This window comes from Lepisosteus platostomus, chromosome 2 (genome assembly GCF_059453375.1).
Source record: "Lepisosteus platostomus isolate fLepPlt1 chromosome 2, fLepPlt1.hap1, whole genome shotgun sequence".
NCBI lineage: Eukaryota > Metazoa > Chordata > Actinopteri > Semionotiformes > Lepisosteidae > Lepisosteus > Lepisosteus platostomus.
Window position 1 is genome coordinate 61,826,565 of NC_142612.1, and position 24,700 is coordinate 61,851,264.

The 24,700-nt window shown below is 44.4% G+C and overlaps 2 protein-coding genes across 5 annotated transcripts; both read right to left on the reverse strand.

The window, feature by feature from the left end:
* Positions 1-130: 130 nt before the first annotated feature.
* On the reverse strand, positions 131-12,316 carry ppp1r7 (protein phosphatase 1, regulatory (inhibitor) subunit 7). 2 transcript variants are annotated; one of them, XM_088611789.1, is made up of 10 exons: positions 12,206-12,316; positions 10,987-11,082; positions 10,519-10,574; positions 8,506-8,571; positions 7,685-7,815; positions 6,521-6,683; positions 6,245-6,361; positions 5,720-5,824; positions 5,229-5,315; positions 131-2,982 (listed from the first exon to the last, which is right to left on the reverse strand). In XM_088611789.1, exons 1-10 carry the CDS (start codon positions 12,243-12,245, stop codon positions 2,806-2,808), a joined length of 1,038 nt encoding a protein of 345 aa, XP_088467915.1. In that variant the 5' UTR covers positions 12,246-12,316; the 3' UTR covers positions 131-2,805. The 2 variants fall into 2 exon arrangements, with proteins under 2 accessions (XP_088467915.1, XP_088467905.1); XM_088611779.1 differs by lacking the exon at positions 12,206-12,316 and adding an exon at positions 11,417-11,674.
* A 4,280-nt stretch (positions 12,317-16,596) lies between these two features.
* On the reverse strand, positions 16,597-23,429 carry lim2.2 (lens intrinsic membrane protein 2.2). Of its 3 annotated transcripts, XR_015928205.1 has the most exons (6): positions 23,016-23,416; positions 19,798-20,014; positions 19,358-19,498; positions 18,780-18,914; positions 18,057-18,494; positions 16,597-17,992 (listed from the first exon to the last, which is right to left on the reverse strand). XR_015928205.1 is itself a non-coding variant. In XM_088611812.1 (5 exons), exons 2-5 carry the CDS (start codon positions 19,973-19,975, stop codon positions 18,424-18,426), a joined length of 525 nt encoding a protein of 174 aa, XP_088467938.1. In that variant the 5' UTR covers positions 19,976-20,038; positions 23,016-23,429; the 3' UTR covers positions 16,597-18,423. The 3 variants fall into 3 exon arrangements, 2 of the variants coding, with proteins under 2 accessions (XP_088467938.1, XP_088467930.1); XM_088611812.1 differs by having other exon boundaries at positions 16,597-18,494; positions 19,798-20,038; positions 23,016-23,429; XM_088611804.1 differs by having other exon boundaries at positions 16,597-18,494.
* Positions 23,430-24,700: the final 1,271 nt, after the last annotated feature.

Below are 24,700 nucleotides of genomic sequence, written 5' to 3' on the forward strand. Positions count from 1 at the left end.
GAGCTTAAAAACACCTCACTGTACTTTATCATCCCTCATGACGTGATTTGCTTAGAGTCAGAGACACTGAAGTGCTGTCAGCCATGAATGATCAATTCAGCCTAATGATACCAAAAACATGTCACCAATATCCAAAATCTGTAAACTTTATTTTTCTAAAAACATGCATAGAATATGCTTCTTTCAATACTCATAACTTACATGTGGAGATACGTCATCTCCAGCCATCCCCATCATTTTTTTCTTCTAGACCAAGAAGCACTTGAAAGCAGGCTGTTTGAAACGAATGCTACATTTTTGCACAGTCCAGTGATATTTTTTTTTGCCCTGTATATATATATATCATCCCAATATCCTCAGCTCTGACCAAAAGGGATCACTTTTCATTTGTTCTTCATTTATTATATAATACATTCAGTTTTAAAACAATCAAGCATTTGTAAAACTTACTAAAAACAAGCGACAATCAAAAGAAAGTAAAGCACATCACGTGCCCTCCGCACTTCAGAGCTTCAGTCTTTGCTGAAAGCACATTGTGTGGAGTATGCAGCATGTGAACTAGTTTCTTTCAGTGCCAATAAAAATAGGTCTAAAAGTGCAGCTCAGCCTTCAAATGCATATGGAGGAACAAAGCACAAAACGTAGCAGTCCGCCTAGTGTTTATTATTAAAAATGGAAAAGAAAGATAATAAAAAGAAGATACTGCACCCCCCCCCACACACACACACACACCTTACTTGGCTTGGGTTTTCTTATTCTAGATTTAAAATGCCTTTTTACACAGCTTTTCAGCTTAGTGTGGAAAAAACGGTTCACCCAGGTACACACAAGATTGCTCTTCACTTCCTCCAACAGAAACTGGGAATGCCACTCCCCAAAATGAAGCGATCCAGACCCTTGTTAGAACTACCTATTTACTCTATTAGACCTTTTCGAAAAATCATTTTGAGGTCCTACAAAATTGCCATATTAAAAAACATTTGTGTAGCTCACCTAAGACATTTTAGATACTGAAATGATCAAACAGAGTTAATTCTATATACAGAATAGAATTCAGGAAAGTTAGGAAAGATTATTCAGGAAACAGACACAAACATTGTGGCATCAGGCCAGGAAACTTGTCTCAGTGAGGGACGAGTGTTTTACAGCACCCCAACTCAAATGCAAAAACAGAGGGAATTAAGTTATGTTACAGTGGCAAAGAACTAACCAGTCCAGGACTTTATTCCACCCCATGAACACTTGGAGCTCAATTATCCCATTTTTCTCTGCTCTTTCTGTCCACTTTCCAGACTAACGAATGACTGACAAAGCCTTTTAATGGAACTAAATAGCCTCCCACACTTTGGTTGGTGTATAGAGGGTAGAAGAAAATAGTCTGGCAGGTCTTGACAGACCCCGTGAATCTCCTAAATGACAGGAAACCAACCTATCCCCTCTAATAAAGTACTTCTGTCGTACTGCTGCTGTTGCAGAAGAAACAGAATAATGAATATTGAAATCTACTACTAAATAAGGGCAGGGAAGCAGTCATCCAGGGATCTCCAGCACCTAGCTGGAGAACACCAGCCTTTGGGGATATGGAAGTTAATTCATGAAGCGGGTAAAGATCATGTTAATCTTGACAGCCTAAGGTCTGCTGAAATGAAAACCGTGTGATCCTGTAGCTCCCCTGACAGTGACTGTACAACCTAAAACAGACACACCAGCACCGTGTGTGCACAGGCATTAAATCTGGGCTCCGCATAGGAAGCTCTCGGGACCCCTGCCAACAGGGTATGTATGCTTTTGTGAACGCAGATATGTGTACGCACACTGGGGTAAGTGCAGTGTCATGCCTGTGTGTGAGCTCACAGCCATCAGAAAAACTGAACAAGCTGAAGAATATTTCTGTTTATTCTGAAAAAACTAAAAATCTTAAGACTGAAAAGCTTTTTTGTGCCCGTTTTTTCTCCCTCCTTTCAGATACCTATTATTACATATCCATGTGCCACTGCTTCATTGCTGAGCAGCTGTGTAAACTGTCCCGGGATGCCAACAAGCGCAAGAGACAAATTGAAATCCCATCTCCTGGGAAACGGGATTTCAGCTCCTTGCTTGACAGCTAGAGCATCTCTGGGTTCAGCGTCCCACAGACACTAACAGCACAGCGTCTCTCCTGCTGCTGTTTACTGTAACAAAGAAGAGCCAGGCACCAGCTGTGCACCTGACATCCTCACCTGTGGATCAGGAGGACACCTGTCTTTTGTATGGTGAAAGTCAACTTGAAGGTAGATCAATCTGGTGAAACCCCAGGAAACAAGGGTTCATTTTTTTAGGGCAGGTAATCAAGTCACACACTGTACTACCTCTCTGAAAGCTGTGATGGAACAAACACTGAAAGACCATGCAGGAGCAGAAAGCTCAAGAGTGAGAGTCTCTAGCGTGGAGATAAAGACGCTCCTGCTGCTTTCCAGTGTGTGAACCATCGGCAGGCTCTTGTACGGGAGAAATAGGAAAAAAACACAAACACGAACTGAACGTTTTAGTGACATGTGTCAGTCTGTGCAAATAAAATTAAGGTAGCCACTGTGAGCCCCCCACCCCACCCCAGACCTGACTGGCATTCATGTAAAAGCTTGCAGTTTGTAAAACCTGCAGCAGCTGAAAAAGGAAGTCTAGATATGTCTGCGGTTAGTATTTCTCAGGAGGGAGTCTGCACGGGCTCTCAGTGGCCTGTGTCTGACAGTGGAGGGTAGGAGGTCGGGGGGTTGTGGGGGTCGTGGGGCGAGAGGTACGGGGGGGTCAGGATGGCAGGGGTGGGCGTCAGAAGCGGATGAATGTGGCGTCTATCTGCCGCACGCTGGGCAGGGCCAGCATGATCTTGCGGCGGTACTGGGGATCCTTCTGTAGCGGGTTGCGCTCCAGGTACACCGTCTCCAGCCCCCGGGCGTTCTTCAGCTCGTCCAGGTCCCCCCAGTTCTCGATCTGGTTGTCGTTCATCTGCCATCGTCACAGACAAGAGGAAGGGTCAGGGGGCGCAGCGAAAGAGGACACACCACCCACAACCCCCATGAGGAACTCGGGGAAGACACAACAATCCTCACCCTGGCTCAGGTATTGCCAGACAGACATACACCCAACAGCATGCAAGCACTCCCAGAAATTCCAGAATGAGGATCATTACTGCTTGCCTTTGTATAGTGATTACATCTGTAATCACCCCCCCAAAAACCCAAAGCACCTTAGACATTGTAGGAGTCCCCACCTGGGTGACGCACTCTACACCAGCAGATCAGGTGGAGAGGTGGAAAACACTTCCAGAATTGTTAGGAATGTTATGTATCTTATAGCAGGGGTTTTCAACCTTTTTTACATGCGCCCCCTCGTTTGTCTAAATTTGAACTTGCGCCCCCCCCCAAGCCAAAACCCATTGAGAAAACAATGCGAACACCCTCATCACCCTCACTCTTCTTCTTCTTCTTCTTTTTCACAGCCTTAGTCCCAGACTGTCCTGGGGCCAGCTGCTTTGGTTGCTCTTCTCCACTCATCACACTCACTCACACAACATAATTGATATTATGTGTACATGCGTGCATTTCAGCACCTTTCATTCATTTGCTTTAACAGTTTCTCGTTCACCGCTGTTGTTATTTTTAGCAGTAAGACACCGGTCCACTTTTAAGTTTGTAATTGTGGTATAATGCGAAGTCGCAATTCTGCTGTAGCCTTCGCCAGCGAGAATAGACGGCAGGCAGCCTGGTTAGCCAGGGACATGAGACAGATTGCAACACCCCCCTCTAGTGGATGAATAATGAATTGCTATTAACGACTGAAACAACATGTTTGCTGCAGTTGTTTTGTTCTTTTTCATTGTACTTGCGTGTTTGCGCCTAAATGTCTCGTAATCTCGGGCCCCCCTTGACAGGTGCTCGTGAACCCCTCGGAGGCACGCCCCACTGGTTGAAAACCCCTGTCCTAGAGGACGCCAGACCAGAGTAGACTTGGAGGACAATTGCCACATTAAGGCAGGACTCCTGGGTTAACAGACACCCCTACTCTAACGGTCAGTGCCAAAGGATTTCCAATGAGCAAGTAATATGGACAAGAACCGAAGAAAGGCTACAAATGAGAGGAGGCTATTTGGCCCATCTAGTGCCTTTGGTAGTTAGTAGATAATAGGTCCATGGATCACATCCTGCCATCTTGCAAGGAGGATCTTGGTTTAACATCTCACCTGAAAATCAGCCACTCCTACAGCACAATGAGCACAGCAGTCATCATAATTTCCACTGAAATTCTAGGCAGAAGACCAGCCAGCTACTGGTCCACTAACACCACTTACGGCAGCTAGCTGGTGTTCTTGGAGGTCTCCCATCTCAGTACTGACTGGCCAAATCTTGTGGACTAGATCAATCTACAAAGCAGTAATGCTGCTGTGAACTATATTAACCTTCCTGAAATTTAACCCCCAGGAACATGACGGCTTTGTGGCTAGTTCACCCAGGAGCTGTAAAAAACACCTGTGTCCCTTTAAGGCACCGATACGGCACAGAGAATCTACATCCTGTTAATCCTCTCTTGCTTCCATCAGAGGATAGATTTGGCCAGAATTTGTATTCCATAATTAAGACAATACTGATGCAAAATGCAATATCTTGTCAAACAGATGTTTGCTTCTTTTATTACTGGCTATCAATAGGATTAATTGACCTCCATAGTACTTGTTCAGCAACTACATCACAGGCAGAGGAATGGAACAGAGGAACATGTATGTTAACCTCTCTTTCCCCTACAAATGGAATACCTTAGTTTATGCACATGACAGACAGACTGGACAAGTGCACTTGTACCCAATCCTGATCCCAGAGGCCCACATACCTGCTGGGATTTGTTCCTCCCAGCTGATGCTCACAGCTACACAACGTATACTGAACTGATTTAATAATATTCATTTTAATTGTTTCTTTTCTCAGCTCTTAAATATGTTGGAGGTTGCCTTTTAGCTATCGAAGTTCAGAAGCAACATAAAATTCCAAACTCTGGAGTAGAATATATCTTCCCACTATTCCAATCAAGCAACTTGTTTGTTCAATGAAGGCATCAATTAAGTGATTAAGCTTGGATGGTGAGAAAACCAGCAGGTGTATGGGTCTCTAGGACCAGGATTGTGGGTATTCCATCAGACCGAACAAGCGTGCCCAACAAGTAGATCCTGCTGGGACACTGACGTCAGCATGACCACTCACCCAAAACTCCTGCAGCTCTGTTAGGTGGCTGATGTTCTCAATCTTCTTTATCCTGTTGGCTGCGACATCCAGAGTGGTCAGCTTTTTCTAACGGAGGAAACAAGAGCAGAGGTTTCAGTGTGGGAGAGACGACGATATACCATGGCAAACCCACAGTGCACTGCTCTCCAGATTTCAAAGCGGACAGAATACTAGATGCAGCTTTCAAACTATGGTTTACAGAGAGCTAAGTCAACACACCACCCATACGACAGGAAAATTATTCCAAAAGCTGAGAAACACAGAAAAAAATAACTATGAGGACTAAAGCATTTTAACATTGCTGTAGACTAGGCCGTGAAGTTCAGGCAGCTGCTGTTCTTCACTTGCTGCATATAGGGCAGCAAAGAATAAGAATGCTCTGACACTTGCGGTACTTTAGATGCTGGACGCAACTCTCTGGAGACTTCCAGCTGGGGTACAGTAATAAGGTGTCTGCCGTGGTCACTCACATTGTTCTCCAGCCCCTCGATCACCTCGATGCCGTTGTGGCTGAGGTACAGCTCCCGCAGGTTCACGAGGCTCTGCAGGCCCTCCATCTTGGTAATCCGGTTACTCTGATTGGGTACACAGCACCAGGACAACCGTCAGCACAGACGCACACACACCTTTTCACTCTCGGGCACTGTTCCCCTTCCTGGAAGTACTGCAGTGACACGAGGTCGACTGTGCTACACTGTCCCACCGTATTCTGCCGCAATGTTTTATTCTGCAATGTATCAGATATTGAGGATACAAACTGTACTGAGTCAGACTGCATTCCCCTTCTGTACATATTCTGCATTGTAGTGCTAGCCTGTATGGTACTGCATTGTCTGCATATTCTGTTGAAGTGTTACCTTTCATTGTAGTGCAGGAGTACTGCACTGCGTCACACTCACGTACTTCACCATTTTACTATAGTGTACTGTGTTTTACAGTGGCAGTGTTCCATGTTGTATCATTTGCAGGTAGCAATAGCACAGGCAAGGCCGCACCTGAATGCTGAGGACAGTGAGGTTGTGGAGGCCGTCCAGATTCTGCAGTCTGGTGATCTTGTTGGTGCCCAGGAACAGGCTGTCTAGCTGGGAGAGAGCATCCAAATTCTCAATGACCTGCAGAAGATAATACATGGTCAGTCCGAGTCTAAATCAGTGCTAAATCAGAAAAAAAAAACATGTATATGGCAGAGCCTGAAATAGTGAAGAGGATAAAGAGTAAATTGGTATATACATTTGGGCTCTCTGCACTAGGTAGTGCTTAGTGCCGCTCACCCGGATTCGGTTGGAGCCCAGTTCCAGCATCTCTAGGTTGCTTAGATGGCCCACATTATCAATGCGACTGATCTTGTTGTGCAGCAGGAAGAGTTTGCGCAGGCGGGTCAGGCGCTCCAAGCCCTCGATTTTCCTCAGGACGTTGAAGGACACATCCAGGACCCTAATGACAGGGAGGAAAAAAGATAAAACTCAAGACGGACACAAAGGCGATAACCAAGAACGAAGAAAATCTGATCCACAAACAACGAAGACGCTCGTTCAGACCCTTTGATTTAGATCTCGGGTTTCTTCTTCCAGGGGAGAAGGAATAAGATGGAGGGTTTATTGTGCACATGAAAGAGAAACTGGGTACAAGCACAGATGTGAGCCCTGGGGCTCAGGTGATGCTCTCAAGCTTATATGTGCTGAGCTCAACCGAGTTTCCACAGGAGTGAACTGTTTTCTCAGAAGAGCAAGATTTGACCAAAGTAGCACCTGGAATGTGATTTTAGGCGACTGCCCTCACCAAGGAAGCTCAGAGCCCAGCTGCTCAACATCCTGTTTCTACCCAGCACCTTGTTTCTTCTTCCAAGGTGACTAAAACAGCCTCCACCTCTGTCTACAGCATCAAATTACAGCCTGGGTGCTCCCTAAGAAGTGACTGGGAACAATTAAACAATCGGATAATTAAGCTTATAATTTGTTTTTATGATAGCATTGACTCTGTCTGTGCACATAATTCATTCGGAAAGGGAGAGTATGAAAGATAGATTGTTGCAGAAACCCTCAACGTGCACATGCCTGTGTCTTTACTATGTACATTCAAACGTCTCTTTTGAATTAACCTTTTCTCCAGGTTAGGTCCAAATCTTTTTGCTCTTATTTAGTATTACTTGCTCTTTATGCTCTCTCAATCTTACTCATCCCAGCAAAAAAAAAAAACCACTAATAATTTAATGCATTGCTATACAATGATACCAACTTTAACCACAAAAACAAATCTCAGCAATCCAGGCTCTAAGATTACACTGGCTTTGCCCCCCGAGAATCCAAATGGGAGAAAGACTCTTTTTCTCTGCCTTACATAACTAAATGACTGTCCGCCCAAAGCAAGACAGCACTGCGTTGTGACTCCCGTGTGGCGCTCACACCCATTCACAAGGACATCACAGGGATGCTTACTCCATCTCTGTGAGAGCCTGCAGGTTCTCCAGCTTGTAAATCTGGTTGTCGTACAGGTCCAGCTCCCTGAGTCCACTCAGAGACTCCAGGTTCTCAATCTGCTTGATGAGGTTTTGCCGCAGGCTGATGGTCTGGTGGGACAGCAGGTGAGAGCGCACACACAATACGGGAAAACAAGACACTCGTTTTTTAATTTCAAACAAATTCATGCAAGAAGCATGGGGAGAGGCTGCCACCAGGCTGCCAATATTTCACACCCTGCGTAATACATGCCATACGTCAGGCAAACTGTCCTTGCAAAGCTCCAACACATTAATTTGTATATTTATGCCAGTCAGTTTTTTCCTTTCCTTTATGTTATTAGATAGGTCACTGCCAACGCTGACCTGCACATCTACTTATATAGAACAGGGCGCACTACTAGTGTAATGTGAGCTGTGTCTTGCTCAAGGGCACAACACCACAATGCCTCCCTCTTAGGTTGATGCATAGACCCATTACATTTCCAATCAAGTTTGTACAAGGTAAAAAAAAAATTGACAACTACCAGATCCTCAGAATTTGGACAGGAAACTAATATCCTGAGAACTGAATGCACCGAATGAGAGCTCAGAGAACGCTGTCAGCTCAAGACAGCAATAAAAATTAGGCTTAAGTGTGAGCTATTCCAGGTAGCTGTAGATGTTTCAGAAGTCGTTGCAGTGCTAAAGCCGAGAGCTGAAGCTTTAATGGATGTTTTGATTGTAATGAAACATTTGCAATGTCTCTAAAGAACTGAGAAAGACACTCCTGTCTACTGAGACTGTGGTTATTAGACTGACCTTGGCTTTCTTTAGGATCTCCAAGCCCTCGATCTTCCCAATCCGACAGTGAACCAAATCAACATCCTATTGGGAAAGAACAAGAAAGAGAGGGAGAAAGACAAGGGGGAGACAGAGGAAAAAGTGAGGAATGGAAAAACAGTGTGTCCTGCGGGTCACTTCAACTTGCAGTTGTGCTAAAAACCCACCTCTACATGTAAATAACAAATCCCAATCCATTCTGACTTAACTACTGAACGTAGTACCTCGCTACCTAAAGACATTGAAGAGCACAAATGAAAACTGTAACTGGGGGGTTGGGGTATTGATGACAGAAGCACAGATCTTGTAAGGCACTTAACTCTATGTTTGTTCTACGTAACTTTGAATCTGGCTTTGAAACATGCATTGATTTACTAGAAAGCAAGTCTCTATTATGATCTGTGTATTTCTATAAGAAAACAAAGTATTAATATCAACACTTCTATAAATGTAACAATGACTAAGTTCTATGAAAATACAAGTCAATCGATAGTTTCACTGTTATTGTCCCAATTACTTTATCAGAGTTGGAAAAGAGAAATGCTGTTTCGCTGATATTAATTCTATGTGTTCTGAGTGTTTCTTGCTCTGTACTACCCGTTGTATGTTGTTCTGCTAAGTTGTGCATGATGGCCGGCTGTGACTGCCATCATTTATTCATTACAGTTTTGTAATGTACTGTGCACTTATGTGAAGGTGTTGTCTACTGTACTGTGCATGAAAGAACAGCGTAAGTAAGTACATGTACATATGGCAAATAAACTCTCTCTCACTTTATAAAAATATCTCACATCTGTAAAACCATTTGAAAGATCATCGGTTTAAGAGGGAGTGAAAACAGATTTCAATTCAAAACGAATTGGAAAGGGGTGTAAAGTGAAATAGAACTGTCTGGTGGGATTCCTTCCATTTTTTAAGTTTACTAGTCCCACTGAAGACTGTGACTGCTAGCACTTAAAAAACCATCTTTCATGCTGGTGAACTTCCACTTTTAGCGATTTATTTTAAAGAATCCCAAAAAGACAAAAACACAATGTAAAACCGGCAACAACACTGGCGGGAGTGAGCAATCGTCTCAAATTTCACAAATTCTCAAGATCATTACAAAAGAACGTGGATGAAGAAACTACATGTCATGGCGCTCTGGGCCATCGACACCTTACCAACGAACGTGACGGAAAAGAAGTGAGAAAATAAAAACAGAAGGAAGAGTAACACTGGCACGCCCCCAAACCTCACACACAGGACCTTGTGCAACTTTAATTTTTATATGCTGGCTGTTTTACAGTCCATATTAATATCTAGCCAACGAGGACCAAGGCCAAAGTGCACAAACATGATAAAGTTTCGAATACACTACACTAATGAAGTACTGCACACTCCGATTCATGCTTACACCACTAAAAGGCACAGATGTGCTACTTGCAGGCTGTCTAAATCACGAATAGCTATTTGAAGTACAATCCTATTGCATAGCTCTCTCAGGACCACTTCAACATCAGGAAATCACTTTTATGTTTAGAATATTACCATCAGCTAACAGTGTTACTTATAGACAAGAAATGGAAAGCATGGTAATGTTTCTAATCTTCAGTATCTTTTTTTATCACTATTACCAAACAACTTTAAATAATTCTGAGATACGGCAAACCCTTTAAGGCACAATTCTCCTAATGGTATCCTTGGCACTCGCTGGAATGGAAACTTTTTTATCTCAAGAAACAGAGCACAGTACACTGTGCGTTTGCCCTGACAAGAACTGCTCCTCTGTGCATCCTGTTGGCCGGCAGTCACTCAAACAGCAAAACACCCTCCGGAGTAAGCGTCTCTGTCAGGCCCTGCTGGACGCCCATGGCTAACCTAATAGGCTTCGGGGATGCTAGTGTGTCATATATTATGGGGCACTGCACAAGCCTATAGTGAACGCAACCAGCACTACTGCAAAAGTGTGGGAACAACACAGAACCCCTCCCCACATTACCACTCACTGACCTCCTCCTCAGGGTCAAGGGTTATTGTGTCCATGTCAACGGGGGACTCCTCCTTCTCTGCGGGTGGAGAAAGACAGAAAGGTGAAAACTGAGAGAAAATTCTGAAGACGACAAACCCCTCCAAGCAGGTTTTCTGGTTGTTTCAAAAGGCCGAATCGGTAAGGGGGCACCCTCAGAGTCTGGGCCCCCAGGATAATAACGGCCCTGCCTCAAGCCCTCTTATTACCAAACGATGACCTGGACACACAGCAGAGCGCAATCGGCACAGCGCTGCTGGGATAGGTTAGCCGCCCGTCACCCGATGTCCCCTCTGCCTCTGGAGAATGGCGAGTGCTGAGACCCGCGACAAACCCGCAGGCTTAAGGCGGCATCAACAAGACACGGCGCTGCTCCAGTCGGCAGCCACGCTCCTGGGACGGACGAGCTGCTTGCAGGGTGCATCTGTGCGAGCGAGAGTTTGACAGCTCACCGGGCAGAGCAGGCTGTAGGGGCTCTGATTCTCCGTTGAGGCCCTTCTTCTTCCCCTCGTCATCCCCCGACTCCTCCGACTCTCCCCGCCTGTCAACTGAACACAGCGGGTCAGAGAGCAGCAGCAGCCAGCATACACCCGCACCCCCCCGACAATGAATACCGCAATACCGAAACAGCACCAGGCGCAATAGTACAGCAGTATGCCCACATAACATAAATAGTAAGAGTGTAAACCCATACTCAGCTACACACACAAGACTCACAGCCGTGACTCACTGAAGGAAACCACTGTAGAACAGTACTACGACACAAACTGTGTACACACCCTGAGCAACACAACCCGCGTATCTGTAACACAAACGGAGAAGAGAAGACCCTATATATAAGCATTCATCTGTCTTTCACACACTCTGCTCTTCTATTCTCACCACATTGACGATGGGGTGTGGTAATCATAGTCGGCAACAGAAAGACCGGCGGATGCTGTAGCATCCAGAGTTACACAGTTTTCCGGAGAGACGGGAATTTTTTTTCCGCCACCAGCGTGACAGAGCTATAACTTCGTCGGCGTGCGTTTCAGAGTTGCTGTCGTTAAAAATGAGACTCCACACGTCCTGGATAAGAGCACAGCACAACTCTGGTCTCCCTCGCCGCCCTTAGGACTGGTACCACACAGGCGTGTCGCGAAGGTGCTCCTGCACAGCTCCGATACGCTCGTTAGCACAGCTGTGCTCAAGGCAGAGTTGCGTTAACGTCAATAAGTGTGCGATACTGGTGCGGGCTTACTGTTTCCATGGTGGATGTGACGCAGCACAAATAATTAAAAAATGCATACTCTGTAGTTAAAAAAATGGACAGTAAAGCATCTTTCCTCAACAACAGAGATTCACGAAATGATCTTTAATATTCAACGTGCAGCTGTAATAGTTAGCCTGGGTAGCCAAAGATCGCTGCAGTGCTGATGCTTTAACAGTCGAACAGTGTAACATACAGCTCTGAAACACGGTTGAGATTTTCAAAACAAACATTAAAAAACGAGACAGCTGGCTGCAATTGAATGGCAATAGCGAAAAGCAGATAACTCTGAGTCGGTATTTGCACTGGTGCTTCTTTTCTCCCCAGAACGAATTAGATTCACTTTATTAAACAGCGGTTTAGAACAGGACTGATTAGTTTTAATGCCGATATTATTCAATTCTTTGACAGTTTACGCTCACCTTCCATATCTTGCAGCTCGCCTACAGTCACAGAAGCCATTTTTCTCAGGTTCCGCCCTCCAGGATTAATATTGACAACACCCTCAACCAATCGGACTCAAGATGTGTGGGTGGGGATAAAATGTGGGAAACCAATGACATAACAAGAAATATTTCAAGGCATCATGGGAACGGTAGTTTGTAAAAATTCGAGGAACGTGGTGACTTGAGGTAAATGCCAGTTGCCCTGGTGAAGAGTCTGCCCTGTCCTGCAGTATATTTATACAGCAGTACTGCCTCCTGCCTCTGTTTTGCATCTGGACTTTACATTTTTTTCCTAGTCACCCCCTTTCAGAACTTGGTAATTTGAAAAAGGATCTCAACCAGAAGTATGCAAACATAACATCTACATATTAAGCTCACAACTGAAGAAGGCTCCACAGCTGAAACGTTGTGCTTTTTTCTTCTCTTTTCAGCATGGAATAAACCTATGACTTGTTCCTTTGTGGCCTATGAAGCTAAGCAGGTGTGAGCCTGGTCAGTACCTGGATGGGAGACCTCCTGGGGAAAACTAAGGTTGCTGCTGGAAGAGGTGTTATTGGGCCAACAGGGGGCCCTCACCCTGCAGTCCATGTGGGTCCTAATGCCCCAGTATAGTGATGGGGACACTATACTGTAAACAGGCGCCGTCCTTCGGATGAGACGTAAAACCGAGGTCCTGACTCTCTGTGGTCATTAAAAATCCCAGGGCATTTCTTGAAAAGAGTAGGGGTGTAACCCCTGCGTCCTGGTAACCATTGGACTTTACCAATCATGGCCTCCTAATAATCTCCATCTATGAATTGGCTTCATTACTCTGCTCTCCTCAACACTGATAGCTGCTGTGTGGGGTGAGTCATGAGTCTGCTTAGGGGGCGTCAAAGAGCCCCAGTCAGGACAGACCTCAGGACTTTTGCAGAAGGAAAGATTGCAAGAGAGAGATTGCAGTGGTTGGACCCAGGAGAGGACTCAACTCTGAGACCAGGGACTGGCAACAGCAGAGGCAGGCCCCAGCATCGCCCGCCTACCCCCTCTAAGCAAAAGCAGACTTAGAAACAAACAGGGTAGAGGGGAGAGACACCAGGAACACATTGTTCAGGACACCTGGGACTGAGGAGGATCCCTCACACTTCTGTTTCTTTGTTGTGACAAGGTTTCTGACAAAGGTTACCAACTTGAGCTGGTTCTGGAGAACAGAAATGCCAGACTGTTTGTCTGGGACAGTTGGTTCTGGTATCTGGTGTCCTTGGACTGCTCTAAGAGTAAGTCATGTGATGTGTTCTGTACATTGGGTGGGCAGTCATAGGAATGGCTGTGTTACGAGGTTACTTGTATATAATGGAAAGATTTAAACTGTAATAAAATGGGATGTTATACATGATAATGTCTTGTCTGGTCTGTGGATACACTGGAGGTTCTGGGAGATAAAATAACTTGTGACAAGGGAGGGTTCTAGTAACCTTTATAATTGTATAATTGTTATCAGCAGCATAGCAAGGTAGTACCTGCATTTAGGGGCTACCCAAACTGTGACACACTGCTACTCTATTTTTGATTAAGATACATCTCAGAGATTATGCTAATGAAAATACACAGGTACAGACTTTTAATTTAATAATAAGAGTGACCAAGCCTTTCAGAAATTGAGTTCAAAGAGAATCACCCCCGCATAGGGTCTGGAAACAACTGTCCGTTACACGTGGTGGGTTATTTGGCTACTGGGAACATTGTTCTCGGTCTGAGTGTGTGTATGTCTATCTGCCCTGTGATGGACTAGCATCCTGTCTACCCTGCCTTGCATTGAATGCTTCCCAGGATAGCCTCAGAGCCACCCTGACCCTGAATTGGAAGAAGCAGTTAGCAAACGGATGGGTGGCCTTGTGGTAGAAGAAGCTGCAGTTGTTTCTTATTATCAATTGCAATAAGTTAATTAATGATCTTGAGTCGCGGAGCACAAAGGCAAAGATGTTCAGTCACACTAAAGTTGGTTTTCTGGATTGTAGGAAGAAACACAAGAGGCTGAATTTATTATCAAACCTTGGGTGATTTATTGAAGGCTCTCAAGCTTTTGTTCAAGTTTGTAGTGATGGCAAAATCTGACCAAAACCCCTTCATTAATAAAGCAAACGTATGGATAAGGGTGAAATGGTGATGTGGTGGTCTGCATCGTTGCCTCGCAGTGCTGGAGTCCATTCCTGTCCATTACTGGGGCGCTATCTGTGTGGAGCTTGTTCTCCCTGTGTTTGCTTGGGTTTCATCCGGGTGTGTCTCTCCCACAGTCCAAAGACATGGTGGTTGGTTATTTGGCTTCTGTAAACATTGGTGTGAGCATGTGTGTGTTTGTGTCTGGTCAGGCTCCGGCTTCCCAGCGACCCTGTACTGAGTGAAGAGGATTAGAAAACTGATGGATGGATGAATCTGGATATAATTTACATCAACTTTGTAAAGCCAATCATTTCAAATTCTTAAACTATTTCATGTGCCTTGGTAAATTCATCTGCGAACAATTAGAAAATAATACAACATTATACAATATTAATTTCACCAACCAGTAAGTGATTTTATTTATAGTAACTGTAACATCAGCTTTCTGTTTTCTGAGAAATAATTGTTACAGGAACATTCAGATGATGCAAGATGTTATACATTTTGCTGGGATCTAACTTTTAAAGTCTGAAAAGATTAATTCCAATTTCTTCCAAGTGAGACGCAGCATTGAAACATTAATGGAACAAAGAAATTGGATCAGGATGCGTTCTTCCTTGTAATCACAGCCCTGTGTAATTTCATCTCTCTCCGCGGAATCCTGGATGGTGAAGATTGTATCCAACTTCCTATTACATTTTGCTGAAGTTATGGCTCAAAAATGACTTTTGTGTACAGAGTGCTGAGGTCTATAGTCTGAGAGGCCAAATATGTGCTCCTGAGAGCTACTAACACCACATCTGGCTGAGGATCTCAAACAGAGCAAAATGCGAAGTAGAGTCCTAGAGCGACTATAATGTACAATTACAGTTAGAGAAGCCCCCTCCAATAATTGAACGTGCTCATTGAAGCAGGAGGTAAGCTCTATGATCATGGGTTTGATTCTAAGTAATTTCACTCACTGACTGTGGCCAGAATTCCCCAAGAAATTGGCTGAGCACTTCTAAGCATAGAGTTGGGCCAATCTGACAGGGTCTCTTGGATCTCATAAACATGACTCCTGTGGTTTTCCAGACAGCTCCAGGCCTGCATTTGCTGTTGGCGAAGCACGTGCCTGTCCGCCAGTCAGCACTGATCCTCCGGTATCTGTCACGCTCTCTGCAGCCAGAGGGCGCTCCTACTCTGTCCTGTCCCTAGTTTCCTGTGCTTTGCTGTCCTTCCGGTGTCTCTCTCTCTGGGGCTACATATTTCTGGGTCACTCATTCACCTTCACTCAGCATTGACGTTCGGATGTCCTGAGACCCGCCTAGTACCAGGTCGCCCCACGTCTGCTGCCTGAGGTTTCTATACAACTCCTGAACTGCTGAATCCCCCGTTCTGCCGCTACGCATATGGGTCTTTGACACCCTCCTGCCTCTCCACGATTCGTCCCTTCTGACATCCGTGACAGTATCCAGCTGTGTTGCCTGCTGCATGTTAAAAGACAGGTGGATTGAAAGTGGACATGTCAGAGAAGCCAGCCTATATTTTCACAGTCTCCCCTGAATGCAGTCTTGGGGTTCATTGGCAAAGCTTTACTTTTCAAGATGCCCTAGAATGTTTTCAAATACAGTGGTGAGAAATTATATGAAATTATTTAATAGGAAATTAAAGGAAATTGCAGGATTTTAACAATTGAGTGAAAAACTGAATTTTAAAATGAGTGTAAGTTGAATAAGTACAGTATGAATAAGAGAGACTGCAGAACAGCTATATCTTTAACAAGTTTTAGATATACAGTATGGAGATGATAGGCAAATCTGAATTGCATTGGACTTTGCTTTGCAAAGATAGAAGGAATGTGCTCAAATAAGACAATACTCTTAATTATCATCTAACAGATAAGTCCACTGTCCTCTTCCCAAAATGCTGAGGAACAGGTCATGAAGTGAAATACATTGTACTTATATTAGCACATGTTTCGGGCATTGTAACTTTGAAATTAGGGTCTGAAATCTATGAACAATGCAGTAGAAACTTGTGTTTCTTCTGCAGATGCAAAGGAGGCTTCTTATACAGACAAGAGGCACTTTTTACACACAATTGAAAATTCTCAGCCTTGTTGTTGAAGGTGCCACCCCATGATACTTCAGGAAATGAGTGGATGAGACCCTCAGAACAATTACCTGCTTGCAACCTGAACTAAAGCCATTTTACCTTGGAATATTCAATGAACAGCCCCAGATAACTTGATTTACTGTTGGTCATTTTATTTGCAATATCTTGCAGTGCATGGAAAGTGAGGAAGAGCAGGAACAATGCCAAAGGACCACTCTTGGCTTTCTAAACTGCCACCCCTGACAGCCCACAAGCAAACTGTGGCTCCGTGTACGGTCCTGGTACTCATTCAGTCTGGATGATGGAACTCAAGCTCAGGTGAACAGTAACCTCTTTCAGGTGCTGTTCTGACTGGGGTTGCAACAGTACTGCTATCCACACACTGGCATTTTTTCATGGAGTCAGGCATAAAATCTGAATAACATGACACTCTCAAGAAATCCCAGTATGGAGTGATCTTTTTTCAAAAAATAAGCATTTAGATTTTCTTTATTTATCTTAGTTTAGAAGATTCTGTCTATAGAAACGTGGGTGCTTTATGCACTAAAGGAAGAAATATTGATCCTTTTGATTTTAATTGCCTGCTGACCTCAAGGGAGGAATCCTTTGAAGGAGTAGAGACAAGTGGGCTGGTTGTACATACATCTGTTCATCACTTTGGAAAGAAATTATCAGGCTGTCAGTCAGAGATCCATTTTCTAAAAGGAATCCTTTATGAAAGAGCCTAAAAGGTTTATGTTCTCCCTTGTTAATTTATTTAACCGGGTAAATAATTACTCATAGTATTTCTTCTTGGCACAATAAGCTCCCAGAGCACTATGACAGCCATAATCATAAGGTGCTGCGCTTCAAAACTGATTCAGGATTGTGGGAGGGTTTGCAGTCTGGAGTGTCATCAGTCTGGAGTGTGGGAGTCATTCTAGTCATCAGTCTAAAAAGAGAGAGTATTCTAGATACTTATTTCTGGAGTGTGGGAGTGTTCTAAAGACATCAGTCTGGAGTGTGGGAGCATTCTCAACTCCATCAGTCTGGAGTGTGGGAGTGTTCTAAACTACATCAGTCTAGAGTGTGGGAATGTTCTACAGCCATCAGTCTAGAGAGTGAGAGCATTACAGATAATTTAGAGTGAGAGTGCCACTCTAAATGAAAGACACCAACCTGGAGTGTGGGAGTATGCTAACCACTTTTGTTTGGAGTGTGGAAGTGTTCTAAAGCCTCAGTGTGGAAAGTGAGAGTATTCTAGATACTTTAATCTGGAGTGTGGGAATATTATCTAAAGCCATCTAGAAAGCAAAACCGGTCTAGATAATTTATTCTGGAGTGTAGGAGTGTTGTAAAGATAGAGATCACAGGAGTTTACTAAAGACATCATTCTACAGTGTGAGAGGGTTCTACAGCCATCAGCTTAGAAGGAGATAGTATTCCAGATACTTTAATCTGGAGTGTGGGAATGTTCTAAAGAAAACATTCTGGAGTGTGGGAGTGTTCTAAAGTCATCAGTGTAGAAAACAAGAGTATTCTAGACACCTTAGTCTGGAGTGTGGGAATGTTCTAAAGACATCAGTCTGGAAAACGAGAGTATTCTAGATACTTTAGACTGGAGTGTGGGAATATTCTAAAGAAATCAGTCAGGAGTGTGGGAGTATTCAAAAGGCATTAGTCAGTGCTGTTAGCGTGCTCTAAAGCCATAAATCAGGAGTGTGTGAGTGTTTTAGAGGCATCAATTTGGAATGTTTTGAAGATATCAATCTGGAGTGTGGTATTTTTTTTAACCCATCAATCAAGACTGGGAATGTATAAATGTCATCTTTCCGGAGACTGGATGCATTATGAAACCATCCGTCTGGAGTATGGAAATGTTCTAGAGACATCGGTCTGGAGTTTGAAAGTGTTCTAAGGACAACAGTCTGGAGTGTGGCAATGTTGTAAAGACATCAGTCAGGCATGTATAGGAGACTTTAGCTGTCGTTGATGTTGGGGGTGCAGGGCTCAGCACCTTTCTTCTGATAGGCACAGAGGTGCAAAACACCTAGGGACAGTAATGAGAATAATTAATAATCATTGAAATGGAGGAAAGTGTAAGGACAGTGTAGGAAGGCAACAGAAGACTGAGAATGAACACAGATAGTCAGACAAACTAAGATACATAAAATTAGAAATCCAGCCTGTTGTTTGCAGAATAAAGGATTGACAGACTGACATACACATGCAGAAAACACACAGATGAACTGACTCACATGCACTGTAACACAGACCGAGACAGACTGAAACACAGGGACAGAGACAGCGGGACAGGAAGAGACATGTTGTTTACCGGCTGCAAAGGCAAGGAGGATGGCCACCCAGCCTAATATGTAGGACCAGGAGAAGCGCCAGTCCAGGTACCGCTTCCCAAAGAAATGGACTGTGACCCCAGTGTAGATAGACAGAGCCAGCAGAGCCAGGAAAGCTGGGGTAGAGAGAGGAAGAGGTAGAGAGGATGAGTGTGATAGAGAAGGAGGAATGGGCAAGGGGACAGTGGAGAGGGTGCAGAGGTAAAGGTGGGAGAGAACATGAGAAAAATGGAGGGAGGGTGAGAGTAGTCTGAGTAAAAAAAAGACAAATGTCAGTACAGGCGAAGGGAAGGACAAAAGTCTTTTCCTGTCAGAAATCTGTCTGCATTTAATGGAGACAAAGCACGAGGCCCCCTGCTTTTCTTGTACTTCTCTCTTTGTGCTGTGCTCCTGTCCTGCCTCTCTGCCCTGCCTGCTATGGTCAATTCTTTTCTAAAAGCCCCAGCCCTCAGACTCTCTTCCACTTCTTCATTCCCACCCTCCTTTCCTGCTCCCTTTCCCTCTCAGCCCCTCGGTTCTGGTCTCTTCCTGCTGCGTCCTGTGCCCTTTCCCCCCTCACCTGACAGCAGCAGGGCGATGCCCCCGATGCGGATGCGTCTGCTCTTGGCTCCATTAGTAAAGGCGCTGAGACCAAGTACAATGCCCGCAAAGCAGCTCAGCACAGCTAGCAGCATGAATGCCCGTGTTGCGTCCCAGAAGGCTTTAAAGGGAGACAGACAGAATTCAATCTTCACCAGCCAATCAAGAATATACTTACTGCACAGGTAAGTTGTCCTAGGATATGTGGACTTTCGCTAACTCAAGCTTTCAGATCTTTCATTTCACTTATGTGTGTTACCTGTCTAATTCGTTGACTGTTAACTTATAATACAGTGATCACTAATGATAAAGAATAAGCAGGTATTTACAGCACAGTAAATTCCCCATAATAACTCCTGCATCACAGTTAATAGACTGCTGAACTGACAGACATATGGACAGCTCTCTGCCTTGACTCACCCACTGAAATGGTGTGGGAGTGGCATTTCCGATTTATGCAGAACCTCCAAAGGCCCTGATTGGCTGCGCTTCCAGAGTACCGATATTGCATCCAGAAGTCTGTTGCTGTGGAAACAATGAGCAGCACCAGGGCAGCTACACCACAGAGTGTGCCCCCGCCTGCCAAAGTGTACAGCATCAAGGTGCAGCGTGGGATAGCACAGTCCTCCCGTTCTCACTGCAACTCACACAGAGAGAATGTCTATGAGACAGGCAAGATGGACAGGAGCTTTAACAAAACATCAACACAAACCGCAACCACAAAAGTAATCAGGTTGATTTAAAACTTTTTTTCTTTTACAAATTTTTATTTTTAGTTTTTCTTTTTATTTTCTATAAGAATGCAAAGGGAATTGTAGGGAGAATGCTCATGGAGCCAGGACATGAGTTAGGAAGGAAAGTGGAGGAGCACAGGAGTGAAGAGGAGATATAGGGAGTCATGCAGAAATTCAGACTCTCATTCCTACATTCCTATGATCCTATTGATTTATTGACAGCCCCACCTGGGAGGAAGAGTCAGGCTTCCTTGCAGGAGAAAGGTGCTCCCAGAAAATTAACAACAGTCAAGTCCATCTGCTGGGTGTGAGCTCTCTTCAGCTGATTTAAACACGTGTTTAATACTCTGGATGAGACCGTAAGCTATAGGACCTAGTCAGGACATCAGGTAATTGGTACGTTGGCTTGGTTAGCCACCTGGTACACACACACCTGCTCCTCTGATTCTGATCATTCTTGTGTTCACTTGTTTTTCATTTTGTGTTTCTGACCCATCTTGGGATAGCAGGAACACTGAAAATGACTGGTTCTTCACCATTTCCCCTCCCCCAATGCCCTGTTGTTCAAAAGCATCTGCAAGAACTAAGATGGCTGCCCTGTGGAAATCACAAGGGATCAGCATCTGCAGCCCGTAAAAATGAGAGATGGGCTTATCTCTCGGATAAGGATCTTTCCCAGGACAGTCCAGATCCATTGTCAACACCCCTTAAAGATGGATGTCCACTGCTTGTGCCAGGTTGTCTGGCAGTGGGATAGGCACATCTGGAGATAATCCCAAAAGTCACAGGAAAAGGTCACTCATCCAGCAAGATGACCAATCAATTAGGTTGACTGCAGGATGTGGGTAGCTTCATGATTAATCACCACTTTTTCCCCAGTTAAGAATCAGTGCATCACCCCTAACTGCGTCCCCCTCTCTCTGCAGAATCTACTTGACTCACCGACAGGAGGACCACGTGCCAGCTGCACCTGCTGTCAAAACGTTGGGATTTAAACTTTTTCCCGAAGCGCAGCATGTAAAACCAGAATTCTGACCGAGGTCTAGCCTGCAGCAGGACCGTGCGCCCGCTTGATCGCCGGAGCAATATGGTCGGACTTTTAGTTGACACGCCTGAATAGAGCGTTATTGAGCAGCAGCGAGCAGCCGCTCCGCCGGGAGCAAACCGAGTTTCTCCCCTTTTACTGTGTCTCGCCCCGACTCGACCCGACTGAGCAGTGATGTGCACAGACATTGTCCCAGTTCATCTCAGCGCTATCCCTCAATCCATATGAGGAAATCGACTGTCAGCGCGATTCTAGAGCAGCTCCCCCTTTCCAGAACTGCCTGGATTAGTACTGGATTGGCGCTGAGCCAAAAAGCACAGCTTGAACGGCGCTGCGACGGACCCAGTCAGCTGTTATCCATCCTTCTGCACGAATTAACATTCCATGTGGATGAATATAAGTGAATATTCACCCTCTCGAGAATAAAATGCTTATATGAATGTGTTAACATCAATTAAATCAATGTAAGTAGCTGTAGCTACTTAAGAGCGTCTGAATGTTGATTATGTTAGTGAGATTGATAAGGAATTTAGTGTAATCAACGTTATACTGTACTAAACGTAGTATCCTTGTTTTAATGTACCTCTTCGCTTTCACCTTGATATTATGAATACTTTTAAGTACACATTGTTTTTATGTATTGATAAATGTATTCCGTGAGTTGTTCAACTTTATGAAGACTCCTTGTTCTGCCGATTGATTCCTAACAGCCAAATTAAACTCGCGCGATTTACTGTTACAACTAAATATTGTGCCAGTACATTCACAAATTCCCTAGAGCTCACGGATAACTGTGATGGGTGTGCATTCAAGCGTTCGGATATCTAGACATGGTGTTGGTGAGCACAGGGGGGAAAAAAAGTTTAAAATCCTTATATTATGAAAAGGGAGTCTGGAATGCAAGTGCACAGCTCATCAATGTTTAACTTAAAAATATTGAAAATATTAATATTAATATTAAAAATATTAATATTACAAATATTTATATAAAAATAAACAGAGTTTAACGACAGGAAATTGTTTTTTTCAGATGGAAGTGAGTGTGATGATCCAGCATGACTCTTAAAATCACCACTCCTTACAGCGATTCCTACAAACACCCTGGCCCGGCAGGACATAAGCATTGAAGAGGCGCACAGAATACATGCTAGGGGCCAAGACAGGACCTGAAGAATTGCCGGGAGAGACTCAGCAACCCTGCATTGGATAAAGTGGTTAGGAAATGGATGGACTGTCAGGCAGCTCCCCTGAAAGAAACAGTCAAGCTAGTCCCTGCTTGCAACGAACAGACAAGCTAAAAGAACTGAACCTCTGTAGCCTAGGGATAATGGAACAGGTGTACTCCTATTCAAAATCTTGAGTGGTGTTGCCAAATGGACCAATAGCACCACTTTCAAGTCATTAATGAAACAAGGATTCGAGATACTGAAAAAAAATAAGAGAAGGAATATTTAACATTGAGAACAGCTACTGTAGGACATTTCTAAACAGAGCCTTGACCAAACTAGGGCAAGCCACAGAGCCATGCTATTGAAGCTCAGGGCTGAATCAACAAGCTTGGAAAAAGAAAAGCTTCTCTAAAGACTCAGAGACACGTGTTGGTCAATAGTGACTTTCACTAGTTTGGAAAATGCTTAAGGTTTTAAACACCACTGAGTCCACTAATTGTGGTAACTTTAGGTGCCTGAATCCAAAGCAGTTACTACGGTCACTTCAAAGTCTGAACCAATGAAGGAAGGAATGAAGTCGTCACAGGTCTGTGTCTCAAACCTCTCCTCAGTTGGCATCTCCAGCTGCTAGAATTGCACTGGAATTGTGAAAAGACAGACAGACAAGCACACAGAGTGTAATGGGCATACCTTTTCCCCTCTCTTTGATCGCCGTCTTGCACTACAGTCGTTATCAGCCAGCCTGCCCAGCTCTATCTATCCTTTTTAAGCCCTGGATCGGGGGCCTTCATTGTTCTGCCGACAATAGTGGGAATGATCGAGCGCACCATGTGAGAGAAGATAATCCCTCTCTTCGCTCCTCTGGTGCTGTCACACCCCTTTCGCCCTGCTTTTCTTCCCTTTTCCGTGCCCTCTCTTCCCCTGCAGTCTCGGACAGTTTTCTCCCATCTTGCTCTGCCAGGAGGGGGGTCTCTCTCCGCACAGCGTGGCTCCCTCTCTCCTGCGCCCCCCTTTCTTCGTGTCTTCGGGCTCCCATTTCCCTCGTCCGCCTCGCAGCCCTGCGCTGGGAGAAACTCGCTGATCAGCCCTGGCATCGCTCGACATCATGGGACTGGCGCTTTTGTGTGAAAGGGCACAACCCCGGGGCGATCACATCAACACCACAGCATCGAGATTATTGCAGCACCTGCCATTCCTGCACCCTGCCTGCGGCCTAACCCCTCGCTTTCTGTCAGCACTTTCATGACATGACATTTAGCAGCCAGCGATCTTTGTACTGCATATTGTGAAGTCATGATGATGACTAAACAGGCTTCGGGGTAGCGGAGACTCACGGCGATTGTGACCATTTTTAATGTTTATGTTTTTTTTTTAAACCTTGCATTTGAAAGGGGTTTCAAAATCATCTTCCTGAGATCCACTGCAACTGATGGAATTGAGACATGGCCCACGATTTCACCAGCAAAACAAGTTGCTCCAATCATTTTTACACCCACTTTGCAAAATATGGTCTGTGACGCCAAGCTCCTTAAAATGTAATGGCCAATCACTTCCAGCCTTGATAGATCTAATTCTAGCATCAAAAGAGCTTCTATGTAAACATAGATGGACACAATTTCTTGTTGTTGTTGACAGGCGTCCCAGAACACGACAGGCGTGTTCATAACCTGATTACTAACTCCAGACTTAGTAAGAATCACTTGTGAGCACTCCATTAATAAATGGCGGAATTCTGTACAGCAAAAATGGGACTTTTGCATGCAGCTGGATTCAAACAACTGCCTTCAAACAACAAGCTGAAGTGGAACTTGACAGGTTTCATCTGTACTCAAAATATGCTTCAAGACTTGCAGCTTACAGGATACAACTAACTCTTTTCAAAGTCTTTCCAGGCCATTAAGAAACACATCCCCTAATACAAACTGCTGAAAATACAGTGAAATGATTGTATAGGCTCCTATGCAAACCATGACAGGCACAGACCACCACTGGTCATTTGTGCTCTTGTATCTGCAAAGTTCAGACCTATAGCTGATCCCTGTGTAAAATGACAGGTACCACCCAAGTGCCTTCTATTTGACATGTGACAATAATATTGCTGTCCAATACACATCACCTACCATCTACCAAGATAATGGACTGAGCTGCATTGTTGAAAAGCCTTTTTTAAATTCAACTTAAACTGATTGACTTGAAACTTGACAAATATCAGAAGCTTCCCCATATGCTTCACTCCGGCTCAACATCAGACTCTCTGACGTTGATACCAAAATGTTGGCATTGCTCCTGTTCAAATCCAGAATAGCCAATTGAACTAAAAATTGATCTTTATCACCTTGTGGTCACTTTAAATTGTTCCGAAAGGGTATCTCTGC

Excerpts from the sequence above, each read along its gene's own strand:
- ppp1r7 (XM_088611779.1), bottom strand. The coding sequence starts at position 11,480 with ATGCTACAGCATCCGCCGGTCTTTCTGTTGCCGACTATGATTACCACA. Across the intron at positions 8,572-10,518 it reads CCCTTGACCCTGAGGAGGAG|GATGTTGATTTGGTTCACTG; the intron begins GTCAGTGAGTGG and ends CTTTCCCAATAG. Across the intron at positions 5,316-5,719 it reads TCGAGGGGCTGGAGAACAAT|AAAAAGCTGACCACTCTGGA; the intron begins GTGAGTGACCAC and ends TTCCTCCGTTAG.
- lim2.2 (XM_088611812.1), bottom strand. The coding sequence starts at position 19,975 with ATGCTGTACACTTTGGCAGGCGGGGGCACACTCTGTGGTGTAGCTGCC. Across the intron at positions 19,499-19,797 it reads CTCCCACACCATTTCAGTGG|CCTTCTGGGACGCAACACGG; the intron begins GTGAGTCAAGGC and ends CTCCCTTTAAAG. Across the intron at positions 18,495-18,779 it reads CCTCCTTGCCTTTGCAGCCG|GTGTTTTGCACCTCTGTGCC; the intron begins GTAAACAACATG and ends TACTGTCCCTAG.